Source organism: Electrophorus electricus, chromosome 20 (genome assembly GCF_013358815.1).
Source record: "Electrophorus electricus isolate fEleEle1 chromosome 20, fEleEle1.pri, whole genome shotgun sequence".
Lineage (NCBI taxonomy): Eukaryota > Metazoa > Chordata > Actinopteri > Gymnotiformes > Gymnotidae > Electrophorus > Electrophorus electricus.
The window spans coordinates 7,400,838-7,422,684 of NC_049554.1; the positions used below are offsets into that span (position 1 = coordinate 7,400,838).

The 21,847-nt window shown below is 45.5% G+C and overlaps 2 protein-coding genes across 8 annotated transcripts in view; one reads left to right on the forward strand and one right to left on the reverse strand.

Annotated features, from left to right (window-relative positions):
- cadpsa (Ca2+-dependent activator protein for secretion a) overlaps positions 1–5,048 on the reverse strand; it is a 103,174-nt gene extending 98,126 nt beyond the window's left edge. For all 7 annotated transcript variants that reach the window (XM_035520392.1, XM_035520391.1, XM_035520390.1 and 4 more), the window contains exons 1-2: positions 4,832–5,048; positions 4,225–4,579 (exon numbers count right to left, since the gene is read on the reverse strand). In XM_035520392.1, the coding sequence (XP_035376285.1) occupies positions 4,225–4,557 (333 nt within the window). In that variant the 5' untranslated portion in view covers positions 4,558–4,579; positions 4,832–5,048. The remainder of the gene's footprint in view (positions 1–4,224; positions 4,580–4,831) is intronic.
- A 1,729-nt stretch (positions 5,049–6,777) lies between these two features.
- Positions 6,778–21,366, forward strand: nampt2 (nicotinamide phosphoribosyltransferase 2). Its single transcript, XM_035520486.1, has 11 exons — positions 6,778–6,932; positions 10,136–10,271; positions 10,734–10,837; positions 10,918–11,046; positions 13,421–13,579; positions 15,613–15,743; positions 16,269–16,494; positions 17,002–17,121; positions 17,309–17,449; positions 18,567–18,692; positions 19,331–21,366. The coding sequence occupies exons 1-11, from the start codon at positions 6,885–6,887 to the stop codon at positions 19,502–19,504; spliced, it is 1,494 nt and encodes a 497-aa protein (XP_035376379.1). The 5' UTR covers positions 6,778–6,884; the 3' UTR covers positions 19,505–21,366.
- Positions 21,367–21,847: the final 481 nt, after the last annotated feature.

Genomic DNA, 21,847 nt, shown 5'->3' on the forward strand with positions numbered 1-21,847 from the left:
CTGGTAATCATATGTCTGACCATGTGTGACTCTAACCATGTCTGACTCTACACATCTATTTTCATCGGTCCAACATAAAGGCCTTGGTAATGACTGACTGTTGAATCAGGTGTTTCTGGGTAATGGTCCTCACGACCTGAGTAAATGAATATGGCTGTCTGAATATGGCATTACAATAAAGATTTAAAAGTTAGCAATAGCAGAAACCATGGCTGTACTAATTAAACTATCCTTTCATAGTCTGTTTGTGTATGTGTATGTGTGTGTGTCTATGTGTGCGCATGAATATGTGTATGTGTGTGTGTGTGTGTGTGTGCATGCTTGTGTGTCTATGTGTATGCATGAATTTATATGTATGTGTGTGTGTGTGTGTGTGTGTGTGTGTGTGTGTGTGTGTGTGTGTGTGTGTGTGTGTGTGTCAGTGTGTGCCAGTGTGTGACCAAGAATCAGCAATAAATAGAAGGAGAGTGAGTAAGGGAGTGAGCTCACGTTACTGACTAACCAGGCAGTGGGAGAGCAGGGGAGCATTTCCCAGCCTGTAAGGATGTCAGTGTTATGTAAGCAGGTATGAGTGATCACACCTTGTCATCCAGAACAACAGTGCAGACCAGCAGATCCAGGAGAGCTTCACTTTAGCCAACAGACCAGGTAAAGAGTCCAGGCACATGACACTTCACATCTCAACAGTCTACGGTCAGCAAAAGACTCTCCAAAGAGTCCCATCTAGTGGACGAGTCACTACTGAACTTCAGTTTTAGTCAAGGTTTTAGTCTAGGTTCAGGGATAATCTGACTCTCTGTAACCAGGGCTGCGACACAGTTCAGAGTCATGTGTTGCAAATTTACTAATGTTGCTGACTGAACTGGGTAAACGTTTATTCAGTATTCAGTCAGTTTGGACAAATTCTTTGACTGATGTCAGTTTCTAAGTCTTATATAAATAACTGCTGTCAAAGACTCTCCACAGCACACAGGGTAGTGAACTGCCTGACCAGAAATTCAGCTTATGTTTCCAAAGCCAAAGCCCCTCAGCTAGCACTCCTGTCTAGGTTATCTGCTCTAGGCTTCCTGGTGGCCGAGCTACTGCTACTGAACGTGTTTGTTAATAATGAAACCCTGTGTGGCTCTTTCCTGACACATATGCAGAAGCACAAAACACACACACACAGATGTGATAAAAGCTTAGTGGTGAAAGGAAGCAGTCTCAGCCTGATTCATTTTGTTTCTTAACAAATCAATCTGAACATTTGTTTCACCACACAAATGTTACAATGCTGCCTATATTTTGCCTGTTTATAGAAGGCACTATACAATAGTTCCTTCTTTTTCTCAGATCAGAAATACAGTTCCTTTGCCTTTTAATTAGGAAATAAGATTTTTTAGTGTATCTCATTTTCAGAAATTTGATCAAAGGTCATGACTGAATAGTTGAAGATGAAAGGCTGGACAGTCTGTGTGTTGCTATTGTAGGGGTTTCATTTACTAATCCGTTACAATACATATGATTTGCTAGGCATCAATTATTGATGGCAGTAGTGGCAGTGGTAGCTCAGTGGTTACAGTGCTGGACACATAATTGGACGGTTGCTGGTTCAATCCCCCCTACTGTTGGGCCCCTGAGCAAGACCCTTAACCCTCAATTACTTAAGGTGTACTCAGTCATAGTTGTAAGTTGCTTTGGATAAAAGCATAAGGTAATGTATTAATTGGTCACAAATATTCAAATCATGTCAGAATCTTAACTAAACAAAGTAAGATTAGCTTGATTTGAGCCCTGAAGGATTTAAATAACACTGATTTCTTTGATGATCTTGGCAACAATCACAATCTGAATGATATCAATACAGACAACTTGGTTAGAATAAATGATACATTTATTAACACAGCTACTCTAGATCACAAACGACAGTGTAGATATCACAGTGCATGGTCTGGTCTGAATCTATTTGGAAATATGATACATGTGTGCTTTTTTTGGAGACACACATTCATACTCCCATACACACAAGAACTTTATCCTCTGAGACTCTTTTATACTCATGAGACCTATTAGCACTCATGAGAAAATAAGTGTTGAACAGTTGGATACCAAGAGCACTTAGTGGCTTTTGGTAAACAGAAATGCCGCTTACCATTTCTACCTGAAAGAAAAACAAACATTAAAAATGCAATGATGAGCCAGTAAAGCACTGATACACAGCAATAACACACTCCTGCTTCTCTGACACCAGGTCTGAACTGAAGCAGTTCAAATGAACAGAATCTGACTGATGTAGGAGTCTATAGGAGGGATCAGTGGACAGGGCACTCCCACTGAATCAGCATGGACAGACAAGCCACTCTCACTGAATTAGCTTGTATAGAGAGGCCACTCCCACTCAATCTGCAAGTACAGACAGGCCACTCCCACTCAATCTGCATGGAGGTCAGGCCACTCCCACTCAATGTGCATGTACAGACAGGCCACTCCCAGTGAATCAGTATGTATAGACAGGCCAATCCCATTGTCTTTACTGGTAAATCAGGAATTGTGTGACATTTTTCCAGAGGGTCTGTCTGTTCTAATCTATGTGGAAGACTCCCAGCAGACCCCTCTGGGACAGAGACCCTTCTGCAATCTCCCGGTGCGCACTCCCAGTGCACACTCCCAGTACACACTCCCAGTGCATGTCAAATCTCTAAAGAAAGCACCACCAAGAAAACAAGCCTAACATTCCCAGATGAGATGCTAAAGAGTCTTGTTTTCTTCAAGATAATGAACACACATGTCAACATGCAGAGTGACATAATGGTTTTAAGTGTTTTTACAAAAAATTATTCAGTAGATACACAAAGACTTCATGAATCATTAAACGTTTATCTTGTTCTTGATAAACATCCACTGTGGAACATTAATTCATTCTGTATATTTATTCAGTAAAGGATCTGCACCTTTAGGGAACTTCAGCCACTGCGACACATTTCAGCATTTGTACAAAATAATGCAGAATCTGGAGCATTTCCTCCCCTAATGGTGGGATTAAATACTCCCCAGGGATATTTTGCTGGTTCACTAATCTGCAGTTAGTCCACAAATGCAGAACTCCTCTTCTCACACTGTTTACAGAAAGTGGCCTCAGGTGTGTCTGGAGACACACCAAAACAAAAGCAAACAGATAAAAGACAGATAAAAGCAGATTTTTTAGAAAGATAAAAGCAGCTTCCTTAATCAATAGAAAGAACTGGAAAAGGAGCGCAGACCCTCAGATATACTCTGGAACAATGGTCTGACCCCATAAAGCCTCGCGCTTTTCTCATGTGGGTCTAAAACGGCCTTCCACTGCATCTTCACTTGCAGATTTTTCACCGGCACTTGTGTTTTCGCGGTAAATCCAGCCTCGAAAACCCACGTGAAAAGGTGAGAAAACGTTGTGATCAAACTACTAGTGTACTGCACAGCGCGCAGACTGTGAAGACAATGCGCGCTCAACCGAAAATGAAAATATATATACAAAAAAGGTAGGTGGCGGGCGCGTGTGTAGAAGCCGTTGAACGAAATGAGTACTTGGATATGATTACTGGTCTTGAACTGCGCACGCAGGCGCCATCAGTACCAGTTCTTTACCAATGAGAGCAAGGGCAGTAAAGTAACCCACATCCCACATCTACCATTTTATTTTACCCGTTCACTGAGTAAAAACTAGGAAGCAAAATAAATAAATAAATACAATAAGGCAGTAAAAAATAGGAACAGTCCGATCCAGTAGCATATATACTTGATCAAAAATAGTAGGTGTAATTATTCTGTTTATAGTAGACATTTCGAATTTTACTCTTGAAGCAATATCAGAACGATGCGAAATTGAAATGAGACTGATAAAATCGCTTGGCGCTATGGAAATACTGTTATCCTAAATAACCTAAAACCGTTCTATTTCCCGAGCGTAGCCTATGGATTAATGCCAAATTCCGTCTCGTAATTCCGTAGTTGGGGACAGAAGCAACTAGTAGCTACTGCTGGGCTTCGCAAAGAAATAGCTTTCCCCGACACTTTGTGGTTGATGTTTCTCCGCGCAGAAACAATACTATAAACATTCATGATGCTGACGCAGATTTGACATGTTCTGAAGAGGGGAAACTGGATTGACTGCGCTCAGAGTGAGTTTTACTAGAGGATCCTGTAATTTATTAACTTGAACAATCTGTTGTTTGGTGATGCTTGTGACTTTTGCCACCACGGTCTTACCTTCTGCTGTCGTCTCGCCATGTCCGTCGGCTGCTTGGCGTTAAATGGATAGGCGATGCAGCGCATCACAAAGACGTAAAGCTGCAGCCGTTTCTTTCTTTCCTCTTCCTCCCTTTGCATCCTTTCTAAATCATCTTTCTCCTTTTCGCTCGGCACCGAGGGACTGGGGCTCGATGGGCGGATATTGCTAGTCCGGCTCGGTTGTAAACCACCGGAGCTTTCGCTGGTCCTGCTCGGAGACAGCAGAGTACCACCAGCCTTGGGAGCCGCTATCACTTTGCGCTCCTCTTCCACGACCTCATCTTCCTCCTCACTCGATGATGGGTCCAACATTCTTGTTAAAGTTGTTTATGTTCTAGAAGTCAGGGATAAAACAGGAATTGTGATTTTCAGCTCCACGACTAAAAGGACAATGAAGTCGCCCCACTCACTAGGAGCGCCGGCGATGCGTTCCTGGTGTATGAAAAGTATGAAGGACGATTATGCTACCTGCTTTATGTGCCGCGAAACCCTTAACTTCACTCAACACAATATTAAAATTAGAGTAAAGTGTCACTTACGTTGGATGAGTTTGAAATAACTATTCCTACAACCAGTAATCTCTCACCGAATGAAACTGTTGCTGCCTTCGTTCTGTCTGCGTTTAATGCTCCATTCACGGGGTGGGGATTTTGCCGGGAGGTGCTGTGGTGTTGGGGAGGACAGGTTCTCGGAGTCCTTTTTTAGCCTTTGACTCTGTCTGTTTCCTGCTGTGCCTTGTCAGCTGAGAACTGTCGATGGCCAATTCCCGAGAAGACGCACTGGGCGCTGACCATGGTTCTGAATCGCAGGCGAATCATGTCGCTAGAGGGGGAGGGGCCCGTTGACGTTGTTTCCGCGACAGCTGCATCGCCCCATCTCTCAAACGCTGCCACAATTACCGTGGCATTAATCTTCGTTTTAGTCCGGTTTATCGCCGCTTTGTTTTCCCAAAGTGCTCTGCTGGCAAAAGGCCTCAGGTTTAGGATACTTCTGTAGGTTTCTTGGCAAAAGCCTAATAGTAATTACCAAAGACAAGAATTCAGTCCTCCTGAAGTAACCTGTAATGGGCGTTGTGAGAGACTGGAACGGCTTTTTACATACAAATGAAGTCTAATATTGCTCTAATTTAACTGATGCACCGTCAGCATTGGTCGTACAGTTGTAATACCATATGGCCTCGTGTGTGGGAAGTATACCTAACGTTTTAGTTTTCCTGCGAGTTATACGCAGCTCTTTATAAGGTTCCTTGCTTATGTCGACTTGGCTGAGGAGAAGACCTTACCGAGGGACTCCTCTCACAACGAACACTATTGTTATTATGGACAAACTTTATTATTAAGCACTCGAGTTAAGGATCCAGCATAGAGGTCATAATAGCGTGAACCACTGCAGTTGCACTGAGACAAAACTAATGCAGTGAAAATAGATTTTAAAAAGCGAATCACTGCATTCATCTCCACTGAGTCTGATACAAATGTGTGTGTTTTGTGGCCAAATTTCTATTGGTTGCACACGGTTCATGGAACGACAAAATTAGTACAGTACAAATCTAGCTTTCTGGCGTGTTGGGCAGTGGTAGCTAGGTGGTTAAGGTACTCGATTAGTAATCAGAAAGTTGTCAGTTCAGGTCCCACCACTGCCAGGTTTCCACGGTTGGGCCCCTGAACAAGACCCTTAACCCTCAATTACTCAAGTTGTGTTCAATCAGAATTGTAAGTTGCTTTGGATAAAAAGCGTCAGATAAACGCTGTAAATGTGTTGCATACACATTACAATCATGTAGCAAATGCTATCTTATCTCCCAGTCACTCTGGTTGTTTCACTAGTTAATCAAACTGATAGCTAATATGTAAATTCAACCAATAGATAACTATCAAAAGTTACAGTGACAGCATTTTGAACTCGCCTGTATAAAGGTACTTATCACGGTAGTTTCAGCCTTCGACGTTAAAATACATCAAATTAGGCCATAGATCACACAGGGCAACGCAATGAAGAGCTGAACCAAAAGTGAAAGAACCTTAGTGGCTTTGGCAAGACATTCCCTATAACAGGGACATTAACTAGTTATAGGGCGCATGCATGCAAGCTTTCATTTTTCTTTTTAAAATGTATTTGATTCGTTTTTTACATGACCGTGATAGCAACGGGAGCATTCCGTTGACCATGCGAGTAATAAACGCTGGAAAAAATGCATGTAGCCTTCGTGGGCTACAGTCACTGCAAAATAGGTGAAAATCGCGCTGTGAGTTTTGTAATGAGGGCCTTATTACCCAATGGCCTGATAGATTAGTTCCAGAGTTCAGTTTCTCTTTCCAAAGATCCGAAACTTACTACATCTATCAATGCAACAGGCTGCGTCACAGCTAATCAGGCTCCGCGCTTTCACAAGCTGCCTTTCACAACGATGCTCCTCCCCTTTTTGCTTGCCAACGCTTCTCTGTAGCTTTTACAGCGGGACGTGTGGGCGGTACGTACATTTCACCACGCCCCCCGTCTGGTGTCTCGTTTTATCTCTGAAAGTGAGCGACACAGTGCATCCCCGTGCGCGCACGTAGCTATAGTTACACGCGAGTTGTCTACACCTCCAGTGTCACTGCTGTAGAAATACAAGGACATTTCGATAAGTTAAGCTAGCCATGGCAGCGCAGGACTTTAATTTTTTACTTGCAACGGACTCTTATAAGGTACGTTCCGGTTACCTGGTCGCGTGTCTTATTTGTCTCAAAACAAAAGTGGCCATAGCTGTATAGTTGATGATATTGCTAATGTCAACTAGCTAGCACGGTTAACTGGGTAGCTAGCTAGCCTAGCTAGTTTTTGGCTGTTCTTCCCTTTGCATTTTAAGCGTCTTCTCCTGTAGCCTTGATGTGTTCGGGGAATTCAAAAGACAGTATGTCGCGCTAAGATTTTTTTTTTAATTAGCCACCTGATGTTGAAGTTCAGAATTATTAGATTCAGCTAGCTAGTTAGCTAACCTAGCTATGCTAGCTGGACAGATTGTGAGGAGGTTTCGTTTTAAATGGCCCACTCACTGAAGGCGAGTGGGGGTTAGCTTTATCTTAGCGAGCTAGCAGAGTAGAGATTACCTGGTTAGCTAGCCTAGCTAACGTTAGTTGGGTTTTTCAACGGAGATGGAGGGTAACTATGTTTATTTGGGCTACTGCTGTTAATATTAATATAATAATAATAATAGGCTGTCTAGGTGTAACACGGATCTGGAGTCGAAGAATCGAAACAGAAATTAAGAGTAACTAACGTAGCGTTAGCCACTAAAGCTAACGACTTTGGTTATTCGCCTATCAGGACTGTCGTAATTTTGGATACTGATGTGATATGGTCCAAAACATCCCAGCTCAGAAAATATTCTAGATAAAATTGTTACTTTTGGATCTCTCACTTTACTTGACCGCTATGTAGGTTGGAAGCGGAAGCAGGCATCGCTTTGTGAGGATCTGTGCTGGCCAGGTGGAATAGAGAAGTCGAGTGTTTGGAGAGATCAGATGTCCTTCTGTGTTCACTCTCAAAGGGCATAGGGCCCCCCCATACCCGACACTCAACACATTTTACTGCTTAATCATAGGACATTTCTTTTTACTGTTTTGTTATTGTGATCAGTGGTGCTCATATGAGTGTCGTTTTTCATTTTAATTAATTTTATAAACCTTGTTCTCAAGACCACACGCTTTACGTCAGACGTGCAGTATATAAGGTTTAATCTGAGACTTGTTCTAATGTTTTCTGTTATTAAATTGTAAATTGACAATACAATTCCTGAATTATGTAATTCACAGGTTTTAGGCTCGTGCTTGAAAAAAATCTATATTTGTTACCCTTATCCTCAGCACAGATGATAAAACAAAGTTATGTGAATTTTCATTGTTTTTATCTTTAAATCCGTTGCTTGAATCACTTTTAGTTTTACATTCAGGCCTGTAAAAATTAAGTCTATGTGTGTTTGTCAACACTTAAAACATTTATTTTTCTGTTTGTAGTAGTTTTCCTTGAGTGTACAATAGAATACCGTGGGGGTTTTATTACTGCAATAATGGTATGAGGGATTTTTGATGGAGGTGTGAATCTTTGGAAGTGTACATTTCGTGTGTCCATAGGTCCATAGCAGCTGCTAACTGTCATGTGCCACCATTTTAAACACAATTTAAACAATGTTAAAAAATGTCTTCCTTTCTTTCTATTTTTAAAAGAACTGCATTTTTCTTTGGCATGCCAGATCTCTATCTTGCGACGGCCTGTTTGTAAATCTTTACCTGCCTCCAAACTTTCTTACCCAAGGCCCTCCCCCCAGCATGATTATGTAACAGTGTTTGTGTTTCAGATTAGGTATGACCTCGTAATGAAGCTCTTTGTTCTCAGCCACAGAAGTCACAGCAAAACATTCTGTGACATTGCTTTTGGATAAGAATTTAGGCAGACCTGTTACTGATGTTGGTCATTTTGGAAAGTGAAACAAACAAAACCCACGGATACAGACAGTAGACTACATATATTCATGAAAATAAAAATGGTTAATTAGTTCTTCTTGGTATTTTTGTTTATCATGTAGGCAGGTTATCTCTGCAGTCAAACTTGTAGGAGGTGATATGTAAATACTCTGTAGGCTAAGTACTGGAAGCAGCGTTATTAAGCAAGGCAGTTCTGTTTGCACAACAGCTTCTGTCTTCACTCACCAAAGGACCTGTCCAGTGGCATCAAGTCAGAGTTTAAAGACTCTAGTCCTGCCTTTAGGAAGAGGAGGGTCTGTCCATGCACAATATGTCCACCCAGTCTGTCTTTGTGATTTTGTCTTCTCCTAGGTTTCATTTTAGATCAAAGAATCTTAATATAAAGCCGTTTTCTTTCTATTTAAGTACATAGTACAAAGTGTGTCATATGAATATCCTTCCAAAGCCAAATAAATGACTAATTTATTTCTACAAGAAGTTCTATATTGCGTAAAGCTTGCATAAGCCTGAAAGCACATGACCCTCTCACACACTTTTGTGTTCCACTTTCTAACTAGGACTCATAGAGGTAGAGAGACTGAAGGTCTTGGCAAACTGTAGCGCACCTTTTAGTGTTTGGTGTGGTTCTTCTAAGAGCGTACACATGGGTGTTCTGTTAATCAAGAATTCCTTGTAATGTTTGTGAATGTCATGCGCTGTAGTGAGTAACAGACTCACTCACTTAGACTGATTAGATCAGACGCTAGCACCATCATTGTGACACCAAGACCGCATTCTCTACATCAGTAGTTTAATTCTAAATGTATCAAAACTCTGATGTTGGATCAAGCTACAATGACATAAAATATAAGAAACCTCGAGGGTCATCAATGTTAGGCTGTTTTTTTGTGGTGAACTCTGGACACTGTCCACTGAGCTAAGTGTTTGTGCCTAAGCCTGTAGTTTAATTAGCTTCCTCAAGGAAAACATAAATTGCTTTACATTTCCATAACCACCCATGAACATGGCTTTTCTGATGGCCTGAACCTCAGAAACTCAGGTTCCATCCACACGGTAAAGCACATATTCACTGCTTATTCTCTGTTTTTATGTGCAAGAGCTGAAAAATATGTGCCTGCTCGCCTATCCTTCTCAGCTGTACTTCTTGTCAGAGCCGTGATCACTTAGATGGTGTTCCTGAAATATGTGAGATCAGATCAACTCTCTTTGTGCCATCCGTTGAAAGGCTTTATGCCACACAGACATCAGAGACGTTACATTTGGCTTCCTGCCGATTCTCAAGGCAATTTGTGACATTTTTGAGACTTAATCCTTACTGAGTCATGGGAGTTATTCTTCCATTACGTTTATTGTGTCTGTGTTTGCACCCCACATGGAATATAAGAGTGAGACAGTTTGATCTTAATGCATTCCTTGTTCCTCTGCAGATAACACATTACAAGCAGTATCCACCAAATGTCAACAGAGTTTACTCTTACTTCGAGTGCCGGCGCAAAAAGGGCGCGCAGTTCAACGAAGTCGTGTTCTTCGGCCTGCAGTACCTCCTGAAGAGATATATAGCAGGTATTTCCCAGACCTCACACTATCACATGATTCTGTCTCCTGGATATGTTCTCATATTTCTAACTTATTGCTGCCAGGACACCCTCTCTTTCCTGTAATAATATTGTTGGGTGCAGTTTGATTTCTTTCATCACCCTGCCTGTTCATGTAAAACACAGCACCACAACATTGTTGCCCCTTATTTTAGAGCAATTTCTGTCTTTATACAGCGCCAAAAACTGGTACTCAACAGCTGACACATAGCCCTTATAGTACTGGAGTGTAATTAAAAACAAAGTGCATATTGATGTGTGCGCGTGTGTAAACTGTGACTGTGATTCAGAACCAGCCGTGTCCGTGTGTGAGCCGTGCCTGTGATTCAGAACCAGTGACATATGTGCCACTTCAGTCTGAATGTTACAGTGAATTTGCTTGTCTGCTGTAGATTGTAGTCTTTATATTGTGCTGTGACCTCCTGCCCAGGGCGTGTGGTCACAGAGGAGAAGATTCAAGAAGCCAAAGTCTTCTACCAGATGCACTTCAAGCAGGTGGTGTTTGACGAGCAGGGCTGGAGGAGTGTGATGGAGGTATGACTGTCACGCCTCTCAGCCACTGGCCCTTTCCCAAGCCAGGCTAAAACCTAAACGCGTGTGTGTGTGTGTGACAGAAATACGATGGACGCCTTCCAATCCGTATCAAAGCTGTTCCGGAGGGGAAGATTATTCCCAGGGGAAACGTCCTCTTCACAGTGGAGAACACAGACCCAGAATTCTTCTGGCTCACTAACTACATAGAGGTAGACTGTTTGATTATCTTTTTAAAACACCACCTTCTCTTAATCCTGTTATTTGTGTTTTATGTTTTATTACCTTGTTATACATATTGAAGTTCAGATGATGAATAGCAGTGGAGATGGTCGTGTTTGTGCCCCTCAGAGCCAGATTAAAGAGTCCGATATGAAAAAAGTTGAGAATTTTGACATCTAAAGCATCGAAATTAAGGAATGCAGCACAAAATGGGAAAGAAAGAGGAGAGGGCGCACATAGAAACAGCTTCATAGCGCGAGTCGTTAGACGTGCGTGGTGCGATGTTTTTAATCAGCGTCCAGTAACACGAACACTAACCTCATGCAAATCACCACGCGTTCTCGTCTGGAGCCAAACCACAGCAGAGTAGGAAGATCCTGTCAGATACGCGGCATTTTGACCTGATCAAGTGTCTTAGTAGGCACGCAATTCATTTTTTCATAAGAGAATGTTAATCAGCTAATGTTGTTAAAGTCTTGGTGTTGACAATGTGTGAATTACATTGCCAGGTGTTTATAATGCTATTTCTTAATAACAGAATAATTCAGTAGAATTCTATAGAATAGAATAATTCAGTTTTAAGCCACGTCCTGTAGTGCTGTCTGTGCTCCCTAAAGAGACATGCCAAAAAACTCACCCTAAAATTGAAATGTCCCATAATGTTCAGCAGTCCCAGCGCTTTGAGTGTAATGCTGGTAGTGACTCTGTTTTGAAAGATTGTACCTTGTACACTTGAAATATCGTGAGTCATGTCCTGTGTGAGACGCCGAGTCTCAGGGAGCGGCAGGGTCTGGCCGATCTCACCACTCCACGCCTATAGAAATCAAGCGCACACACACACACACACACACACACACACACACACACACACACACACACACACACACACACACACACACACACACACACACAGTGTGCCTGGCCAAAAAAAGGTCACAAACTCTAATATTTCATTCGACAGCCTTTAGCTTTGATTACGGCACGCATTCGCAGTGGCATCCAGAGTTGCATTCATTTTCCCCCAAAGATCTTGTATGGGTGATGGGAGATTTTGACCAAAGCACAAAGTCTTCTCCAGTACATCCCAAAGATTCTCAATGGGGTTCAGGTCTGGACTCTGTGGTGGCCAATCCATGTGTGAAAATGATGTCTCATGCTCCCTGAACCATTCTTTCACAATTTGAGCCTGATGAATCCTGGCATTGTCATCTTGGAATATGCCCATGCCATCAGGGAAGAAAAAAATCCATTGATGGAATAACCTGGTCATTCAGTATATTCGGGTAGTCAGGTGACCTCATTGGGCACATAACGTTGCTGAACCTAGACCTGACCAACTGCAGCAACCCCAGATCATAGCACTGCCCCCACAGGCTTGTACGGTAGGCACTAGGCATGATGGGTACATCACTTCAGCCGCCTCTCTTCTTACTCTGATGCGCCCATCGCTCTGGAACAGGGTAAATCTGGACTCATCAGACCACATGACCTTGTTCCATTGCTCCAGAGTCTAATCTTTATGCTCCCTGGCAAATTGAAGCCATTTTTGCCAGTTAGCCTCACTGACAAGTGGTTTTGTTAAGGCTACACAGCTGTTTAGTCCCAATCCCTTGATTTCCCTTCGCATTGTGCGTGTGGAAATGCTCTTACTTTCACTATTAAACATATTCCTGAGTTCTACTATTGCTTTTTCTACGATTTGCTTTCACCATACGTTTAAGTGATTGCCGATCACGATCATTCAGGATTTTTTCTGACCACATTCCTTCCTCGAAGATGATGTTTCCACTTTATAATAATGCACTGGACACTTCTTAACCTGATTTTAGTAGTTTGAGCAATCTCCTTAGATGTTTTCTCTGATGCATGCCAATAATTTGACCCTTCTGAAACAGATTAACATCTTTTTCATGACCACAGGATGTCTTTCGACATGGTTGTTTAACAAATGAGAAGCTACTCACTGCATCAGTTAGGGTTAAATAACTTGTTGCCAGCTGAAACATAATCACCCAAGCAGTAATTATCCAATGGGAGGCTCTTATCTATATATCTATATATCTGATGTGAATAGGTTATTTGGGGGGGGGGGGGGGTTTGGTCCTCTTTAACCCTTCAGAAAGGTTAGAAAGGCCTGACTGCACACCACGTGTGTGTGTGTGTGTGTGTGTGTGAGAGAGAGAGAGAGAAAGAGAGATCTCCAGAATGTTTTTCCCAAACAGGCATGAAGTGAAAAATGCTCTCGGTCAGTGATGTTAATATTTTCATTTATATGCATTGGTCTCAGCTTGGTGAGGTAGGAGGGTCTTCATAGCCGACTCGCTCTGACAGCTGTGTGATGTGTGTTCCTCCCCTCCCCCACAGACAATGCTGGTTCAAATGTGGTACCCCATCACCGTGGCAACAATCTCCAGGGAGTTCAAAAAGATCCTGGCCAGGCACCTGAAGTCCACTTCAGGCAGCCTGGAAGGGCTGGAATTCAAGCTCCATGATTTCGGCTACCGAGGAGTGTCTTCCCAGGAGGTAGGAGGGACACATCTGCAATGACACCCCCCCCCCCCCCCATGACATCACTGTGTGCAGTTGCTGATTGACTTATTCAAAATTTTGAAATGGGCCAAGGCTGTGGAATTAACCACCCAGTCAAAGTATGATTAAACAGATGATCAAAAGAAGGGCCTGCAGCCTGTGTGACAGGACTGTGTAACAGGACGCTCTGTCTCTTCCTGTCTGTTGGTGTTGTCATGGTTGGTGCTGGTACCTGATCACATGCTGGAGTTGAATTCCCAGTACAGAATTCTGAATGTGTGACTGGCCACATTCATGGACCGTCCCAGCATCTGGACTCATTCTACTAAGCAGCATCACGGGACTGAACTCAAATGGCATCAGTGAAGCAGCCGGTTTAAGATGAAGCAGAACATCTCCCTCATGTCACAGTAGATGAAATGGTACAGTCTTGGTTCCGCGTGTGGTAACGCTCCGCTCTGAGTGCTCAGCATATCCGTGTCTCCTCAGGTCAGTAAACAGGCAGCCTTGACTCTTGGGATCAGGAATTACAGAGCTGCAATCAGGCAGGGCATGTCCCAGGGCACTGGCGGGATCAGGGATTAACTTTGTTTATGCTGCAACGGGGATTCAGAAAGGAGCCCCCGTGTATACATGCGTGTGCGTGCACATGCGTGCGCGTGCAGAATGATCGTCCCAGCTGTTGGGTGGGTCTGTGGTAAAGGAGGTGTTGTTCAGTGATGATTACGACATGCAGCCTGGCATGATCTGTAGTAATTACATGTGTTCTAGCACACACACAGTCTGTGAGCTTCCCTGATGAATCATGGCATCAGTCCCTGAGACCTTTAGAGTCAAGTCTTTAGTGTACACAGATATATACTGTACACACACGTCTTATCCAGACAGATAACGGTGAGCGCTTTACTTTTAGGCCGCAGTCGTTTGGCTTTAGCCTGAGGTGTCGTGAGCGAACAGTAAAAGCACTTTTCTTCAGTGCTCATCCCCATTAATGACAGTCAGGGTGATGTGTGTGCACTGTGGTGGATTAATGGTGTGGCAGGGAGATTAGTGGTTCCAGGCTGAGAGGATGAATTCACCAGCTGGGGCGTCGCCTTCTCTCCTGTCTCTGAAATCTCCCTGGTCTCTTCTGTCACCTTGCAGTGAAAAAACAGCTCATAGAATTCAAACATTTGAGTTTATTAGTATTTGTTTATTATTGTGCAGAAGTTGTTTTGCATGGGAATGTTTGGGTACATTTTGTTTGCATTGTGAAACTAAAAATAAATCTTTATTTTCCTTGAACTTATTTCTTCAGAGTAAGTAAACGCATGATTAGGGAGTGGAGAGGGGATACCCAGTGGCTTCCCAAGAGAAAACCGAATTAGGAAGGAATCCTACCCGTATGTGGGACATGGTCTGTACTGAACATGAAGATTATTGGTCCCTGTTCCAGACAACCAGGGCTCGGGGCCCCCGTGTGTTTACAGTAGCACACACAATTCCTCCTTAGCTTAGGAAATGGCATCTGGGTGTGCGTTCAACTCAGCACTTGGCTAGGGAACCGTGATGTAATAGGTGTCTGGATCGCGGCAGGGTCCTGGGGATCATGGGAAAAGATCTTGATTTTCTGACCCGGGCAGCTAAGAATACTTGGAGGTTTATGTGCTTGGGTCCCTGTACTAAACTAGCTTTGGGCTTTTTAATGTACTTTCATGGAGTGTAGTATTTTCCCCTGTACTCCACTAAATACTCCACAAAACACTCTTATGTTCATTGAAGTTTCTTCACTATGCAGCATAACTCTCCCATTTTCTGGAATAGAGCACATGGATCACAGGCTGAACCGTAGCGTTCCCTCCATCCCAGAGCTGTGTGATTTTTGACAGATTTCCTGTCATGGTTGACTGTGTTTCTCTCTCTCTCAGGGACTTCATTGTCTCACCTTGACTGAGGTTGACTATAGAGGTAACTGTGTGTGTGGCTCACTATAATGTGTGATCTAATATGGATATTTCTCTCTCTCTCTCTCTCTCTCTCTCTCTCAGTCAGCAGCTCTAGGTGGAGCTGCTCACTTGGTGAACTTCTGCAGTACTGACACGGTTGCTGGTCTGATCATGGCCCAGCGCTACTACAACTGTCCTATGGCTGGCTTCTCCATACCTGCTGCAGAGCACAGGTGAGACACACGCACGCACACAGACACACAAACACGCACGCACGCACGAACACACACACACACACACACACACACACACACTCAGTAACGTGCTCTCTGTCGTGCTCGTGCTCCTGATGTCATCCTTCCCCAGTGCTCACACTCATGCACTTTCTCTTCTGTTATTTAGTCATTCAATATTGATCTTATTGCCAATTGTTTAAGTTATTGACTAATTTCCCTCCTTATTCATGATCATGTTTACGTTTTGGAGGCGAGTTGTTCTTCAGCTAGATGAGGACTCCAGCTGGTTCTACAATCTGAGATCTACAACCTCACACTCCTCTGTGCAGCCTAACTGTGTGCGTGTGTGTGTGCGTGCGTGTGCGTGCGTGCGTGTGCGTGCGTGCGTGTGCGTGCGTGTGTGTGTGCACGTGTGTGTGTGCGCGTGTGTGTGTGTGCGCGTGTGTGTGTGTGTGCGCGTGTGTGTGTGTGTGCGCGTGTGTGTGTGCGCGCGTGCGTGTGCGCGTGTGTGCGTACGTGCAGCACCATCATCTCTTGGGGTCGGAACAGGGAGAAGGAGGCGTATGAGTGCATGCTGGACCAGTTCCCCTCAGGCCCCGTGGCTGTGGTCAGTGACAGCTACGACATCTTCAAGGCCTGCAGGCACATCTGGGGCGGTAAACTGAAGGAGCGCGTGATGGAGCGTAGCGAGGACTCCGCCCTCGTCATACGCCCCGACTCGGGCGACCCGGCTGAGACACTCCTGGAGGTGAGTGCCACCTGCTGGTGGAGCAGAGACAGCAACTTCAGCTTCAATGGCTGATCTCAGCATGGCTGGTCTGAAGACCACTCAGTATTGCTGCTGGGGCTCAAGCATCTTGGACTGATCTTGGACTGAATCTCTCTCATTCATCTAACCCGAAACATGAGGGTTCAAAAGACGACAAAAAACCACTAAAAGTTGAGGTCTCTAAGCTGCTGTGAGTTGAATACTCCCAGGGGTCCTGATTTAAGACCATAACGCTGTTTTATTGAAACAAACAGAAGCAGAGATCCCTTTAGGAGAACAGCATGTCTGTGCTACTGTATTGATCAGTGCTCGACTGCCACACGTTATTGTTCTGATCAGCTTGAGCAGCCTGGGCGGGAACAACATTCCAAGGCTCTGACTCATCAATTAACCTTTGACACGTCACACTGAGCCTTTTAGTTTTGTGTTATTTGTGTAATCAGTCAGAATAAAAAAATCTCTCTCTCTCTCCCTCTCCCTCTGTAGGTGATAAAGATTTTAGAGGAGTGTTTTAGCTGCTCTCAGAACTCAGTGGGCTTTAAGGTTCTTCCATCATATCTGCGCATCATTCAGGGAGATGGTATAGACCTCTGCTCTGTTGAAGATGTAAGTGGTGGTGATGATGATGATGATTATGATGTGGGTGTAGTAGTAATAATAATAATAATCATAATAATATTATGATGATGATGATGATTATTATTAATAGTAAAAGTGTCGTTGATTTGGGAAGGCGGTGTATGTCCTGTTGGTGCCTGGCGTCCTGCTGATTGCCCTGCGGGCCTGTGTTCAGATCCTGAAGAAGCTGCATGATGAAGGCTGGAGTGCAGAGAACGTGTTCTTCGGGTGTGGTAGCGCTCTACTCCAGAAGCTCAACAGAGATACGCTGAACTGTGCCTTCAAGTGCAGCTATGTGGAAACCAACGGCAAGGGGGTGAGTCGCCCCTGTGCCCAAGCCGACGCAAGGGGCTGAGTCGCCCCTGTGCCCAAGCCGACGCAAGGGGCTGAGTCGCCCCTGTGCCCAAGCCGACGCAAGGGGCTGAGTCGCCCCTGTGCCCAAGCCGACGCAAGGGGCTGAGTCGCCCCTGTGCCCAAGCCGACGCAAGGGGCTGAGTCGCCCCTGTCCCCAAGCCGACGCAAGGGGCTGAGTCGCCCCTGTCCCCAAGCCGACGCAAGGGGCTGAGTCGCCCCTGTGCCCAAGCCGACGCAAGGGGCTGAGTCGCCCCTGTCCCCAAGCCGACGCAAGGGGCTGAGTCGCCCCTGTCCCCAAGCCGACGCAAGGGGCTGAGTCGCCCCTGTGCCCAAGCCGACGCAAGGGGCTGAGTCGCCCCTGTCCCCAAGCCGACGCAAGGGGGTGAGTCGCCCCTGTCCCCAAGCCGACGCAAGGGGCTGAGTCGCCCCTGTGCCCAAGCCGACGCAAGGGGCTGAGTCGCCCCTGTCCCCAAGCCGACGCAAGGGGCTGAGTCGCCCCTGTCCCCAAGCCGACGCAAGGGGCTGAGTCGCCCCTGTCCCCAAGCCGACGCAAGGGGCTGAGTCGCCCCTGTGCCCAAGCCGACGCAAGGGGCTGAGTCGCCCCTGTCCCCAAGCCGACGCAAGGGGCTGAGTCGCCCCTGTCCCCAAGCCGACGCAAGGGGCTGAGTCGCCCCTGTCCCCAAGCCGACGCAAGGGGCTGAGTCGCCCCTGTCCCCAAGCCGACGCAAGGGGCTGAGTCGCCCCTGTCCCCAAGCCGACGCAAGGGGCTGAGTCGCCCCTGTCCCCAAGCCGACGCAGGGGGCTGAGTCGCCCCTGTCCCCAAGCCGACGCAGGGGGCTGAGTCGCCCCTGTCCCCAAGCCGACGCAGGGGGCTGAGTCGCCCCTGTCCCCAAGCCGACGCAGGGGGCTGAGTCGCCCCTGTCCCCAAGCCGACGCAGGGGGCTGAGTCGCCCCTAATGGTGCTTGCTGCTCTCCTGCCCATGTTGCCTTTGCTGGACCAGTTGATCATATGCAAACTCTTGGTACAGCTTTGTTGTTTTTTTGTCCATATTCTTATAATAACGTGTGCGTGTGTGTAGATGGACGTATATAAGCAGCCAGTGACTGACCCCTCTAAAGGATCAAAGCGTGGTCGCCTCTCTCTCAGGAGGAACTCTGACGGGTTTATAGAGACGGTGGAAAGCGGTGTCGGCAAGCCTGAGGAGGTGAGAGCTGCTCTGCCCTGGTGCACCAGAACCTTCTTGTAGCACATGAGACTGTGCACGCGGTTCCCCAGGAGCAGGACCAAAAAGGGCAGATACAGTTCAGATCATCTTTCAGCTTTTTAAAAAAATGTTTTAAAGCACTGAATTACATTTGTGGTTGTGGTGGTGTTTGAGGGGTGGGACTGCTTGCCTATGTTTCCTGTGCTGGTTAACCTACATTTATTTTAGAGCAATCGGAGTGGTTTTAATGAAAATGTAATTTAATGTAATTGTCTTTAATATGTCCGGTACTGGCAGGTCTACTCTGGTCAGTGTTGTTACTGACCAGCCTGTAATGTAAGTTGCTCGTTATGAAACTAGGCTGTATTCCATGACTGCTTCTTAATTTAAGCTTTTTTTAATTGATCAGAATGGGTTTGTGCCAACCGTGTGTTCCCACTGTCCTGCCCGCTCTGGTGGGGAGCTGGGATAGCTGGGATAGCTCCCTGCAGGATCGGCAGCATCTTTGTCTTGTTTAGGAGCATTGAGACTAGGAGACTGATTCACAGCTCCTGAGCAGTGCTGTGGGTGATGCTTGTCCGAGGGTTAACAGTGGCTGTGTGTGCGTGCATGCGTACGTGTGCGTGTGTGTGCTGTAGGACATGCTGGTGACGGTGTTTGAGAACGGCACCCTCCTGCAGGAATACTCCCTGGACGAGATCCGCAAGAACGCTCGCCTGTGGGAGGAGGACGTCAGCCCTGCCCTACACAACCAGGACCACCCCACACCACTGGACGTGCACCAGAAGCACATCATGAACGGGGTGCACTGATCAGTGCCGCGGCCCAGTGGACCGGCAATTCCCCTGGGCCATCTGGCCGTTCTGTGTTCAGTGCGCCCAAAGCAAAGCCGTGACTCCGCCTTCACGGACTAGCAGTTCACAGAGCGGCCAACGGCTGGAAAGGGGCATGGACAATGTTGACGTGTCTACATGCTATTGGGTTTGGCTTGCAGGTTATTTATTACTCTTAAAAAAAAACAAAAAAACAAAAAACAAACAAAAAAAAAAACCCCGAAGTGCTGTGTTTGTACAGCAGGGCTGGAAACAGCAGAAGGAGAATGATACTCAAGATTTTTTACTTCCCACAGAATTCACTGGAAGTAGCAGTAATCAATTACAAGGGTACTCCACTCTGATATGAAGAAGGTTAAAGGTCAGCGTTGCTTGCCAGTTGTGTGGCGACAGGTGCGTTTAATAATTAATCTGATTACTTAGTGATTTAATACCAGCGCACAACCTGAACGGTCACTCGCTGCTGGGACACTAATCACCATTAATCACTATTAATCTCTACTCTAATCACTAATCATGATTGTGACCCAGTCTCCGAATATTGTAGGCACCTCACAAAATGAAACTAAACAAAAGTTTGACGAACCAAATGAATTGTTACTGTACTGGAGTGAGTGTTGTCCGGGACGAGGTCCTTATCAGTCACGAGCTGAAAGGATTGTGTTGGGCGGCTCTGCCAAATCTCTCGCTGCTGGTGGTGGATTCATACGGAAAGGACTTCACACCGATGGTGCGTAACGGGGTGAGAGTGGGGGTCGCTGTGATGGTGATTAATGTTGTGAAAACATCACCAAGGTGACGAGTGACTTAACAAAGTAGAAATTCATGTGAGGTGAGATTGTGGTGAGGCCTGAGCCTCTGGGCTGATTTAAGTTCAGCCTCCATTATTAGGCTCCCAGTTTGAAAGGATGCCTTAAACTGGTCTCAAAACAGGGTTGATGAGCCAACACTTGGCTTGTGCGTTCCTCACAGACTGCACGTTCGGAGAGCGAAACCTAAAGGATGAATGCAGATCACACTCATCCTCATCACTGCCTGAGATAGAAGACACTTATTGCAGGCATCATGGTAACCTGCACATAAACACACTCTTTGTGCACTGAGCAGGTGTTTATTCCAGCATTGGGGAGAGGAATCTGCCCCCCCGCCCCATCACAGACCCTGAGTATACGCTATAATGACGCTGCACAGAAAGACGTGCTTCCTTTCTCCTCTCACGCTAAATCTGTGTGTGTGCACGCGTGTGTGTTTTGAAATGAGACCTAAAGCTGAGAGATGTAGGGGTGGTCCCTCCAGTGGGCCGGTCAAGCTGCTAACACTGCCTTAACCACATGGATCGTGGTGCTCACTGCGTGCGTGCGTGCGTGTCTCTGCAGTGCCATTACCTAGATTCCTCCCTCCACACTCCTGACACCCCCCCCCCTTGTGTGTCACATGACTGACTGCTTGATGAGTTGTTTATTTTCTTTTTTTTAACCCGGGAAGCCGCTGGCTGACGTTTGTCTGCCAGACAGACAGACAGGCAGGTGCAGGGTGGGAAAATCGTCTTTTATTTGAGAAGTTCTTCCTTGTCTGTGCTGCCTTCGTCTCCTGAACACTTTTCTTTTGTAATTCTGATCATCAGATAAGAAGCAGTTGACACTACCTCTTTTTTCCTATGCCAATGAGAGTTTATTAGTATAGAATTATAACTACATTCAATTGTATGTTTTATGCTGTTGTGTAAATACTCTTTAAAATCATAGTTTGTAGTAGTAGTACTTTAACTTTTAACCTTTTTCTCACTTTTTTTCGATTTTACAAAAGTGATATTTTCTATTGCAATAAATAATTCTTCTGTTTCCACTCGTTTATTTCCTGTTTTATGGGTACATTTTTAAAACAGTTTACCAGTGCCATCTCATTTGCGTTAGTGTTCAGGTGCTTCCTGAACCAGAGGGACCAGCAGGAGCTTGACAGACACCTGCCTTTTAGTCCGACTGTGGCCTACATAGATGTTGAAATATTAAATGGCGATACAGCTACTGCTCTAGCCACAAAGTGTTACATACAGTCAGATGTGGAGAACGGGCACTGGAGACTGAGCTTCAGGATGGGAGGTGAGGACTGCACTTAGGTCTTGACCTTTGGCCTAGGATGAAGAGATGTCCTGTAGAACCTGGTCTGTGGAGTCAGTGATGAATTAGACCTGGTGGAGCAGAGCTATGTCCCTTCATGCAGCCTGTTCGGAAGCTCCGTGATCATCTCACAACTGGTCCAGCCAGTCCGCTTACTGTTTATGCCTTACATAACACACCCACGGTGTAGCTCAGTCAGGCAGGA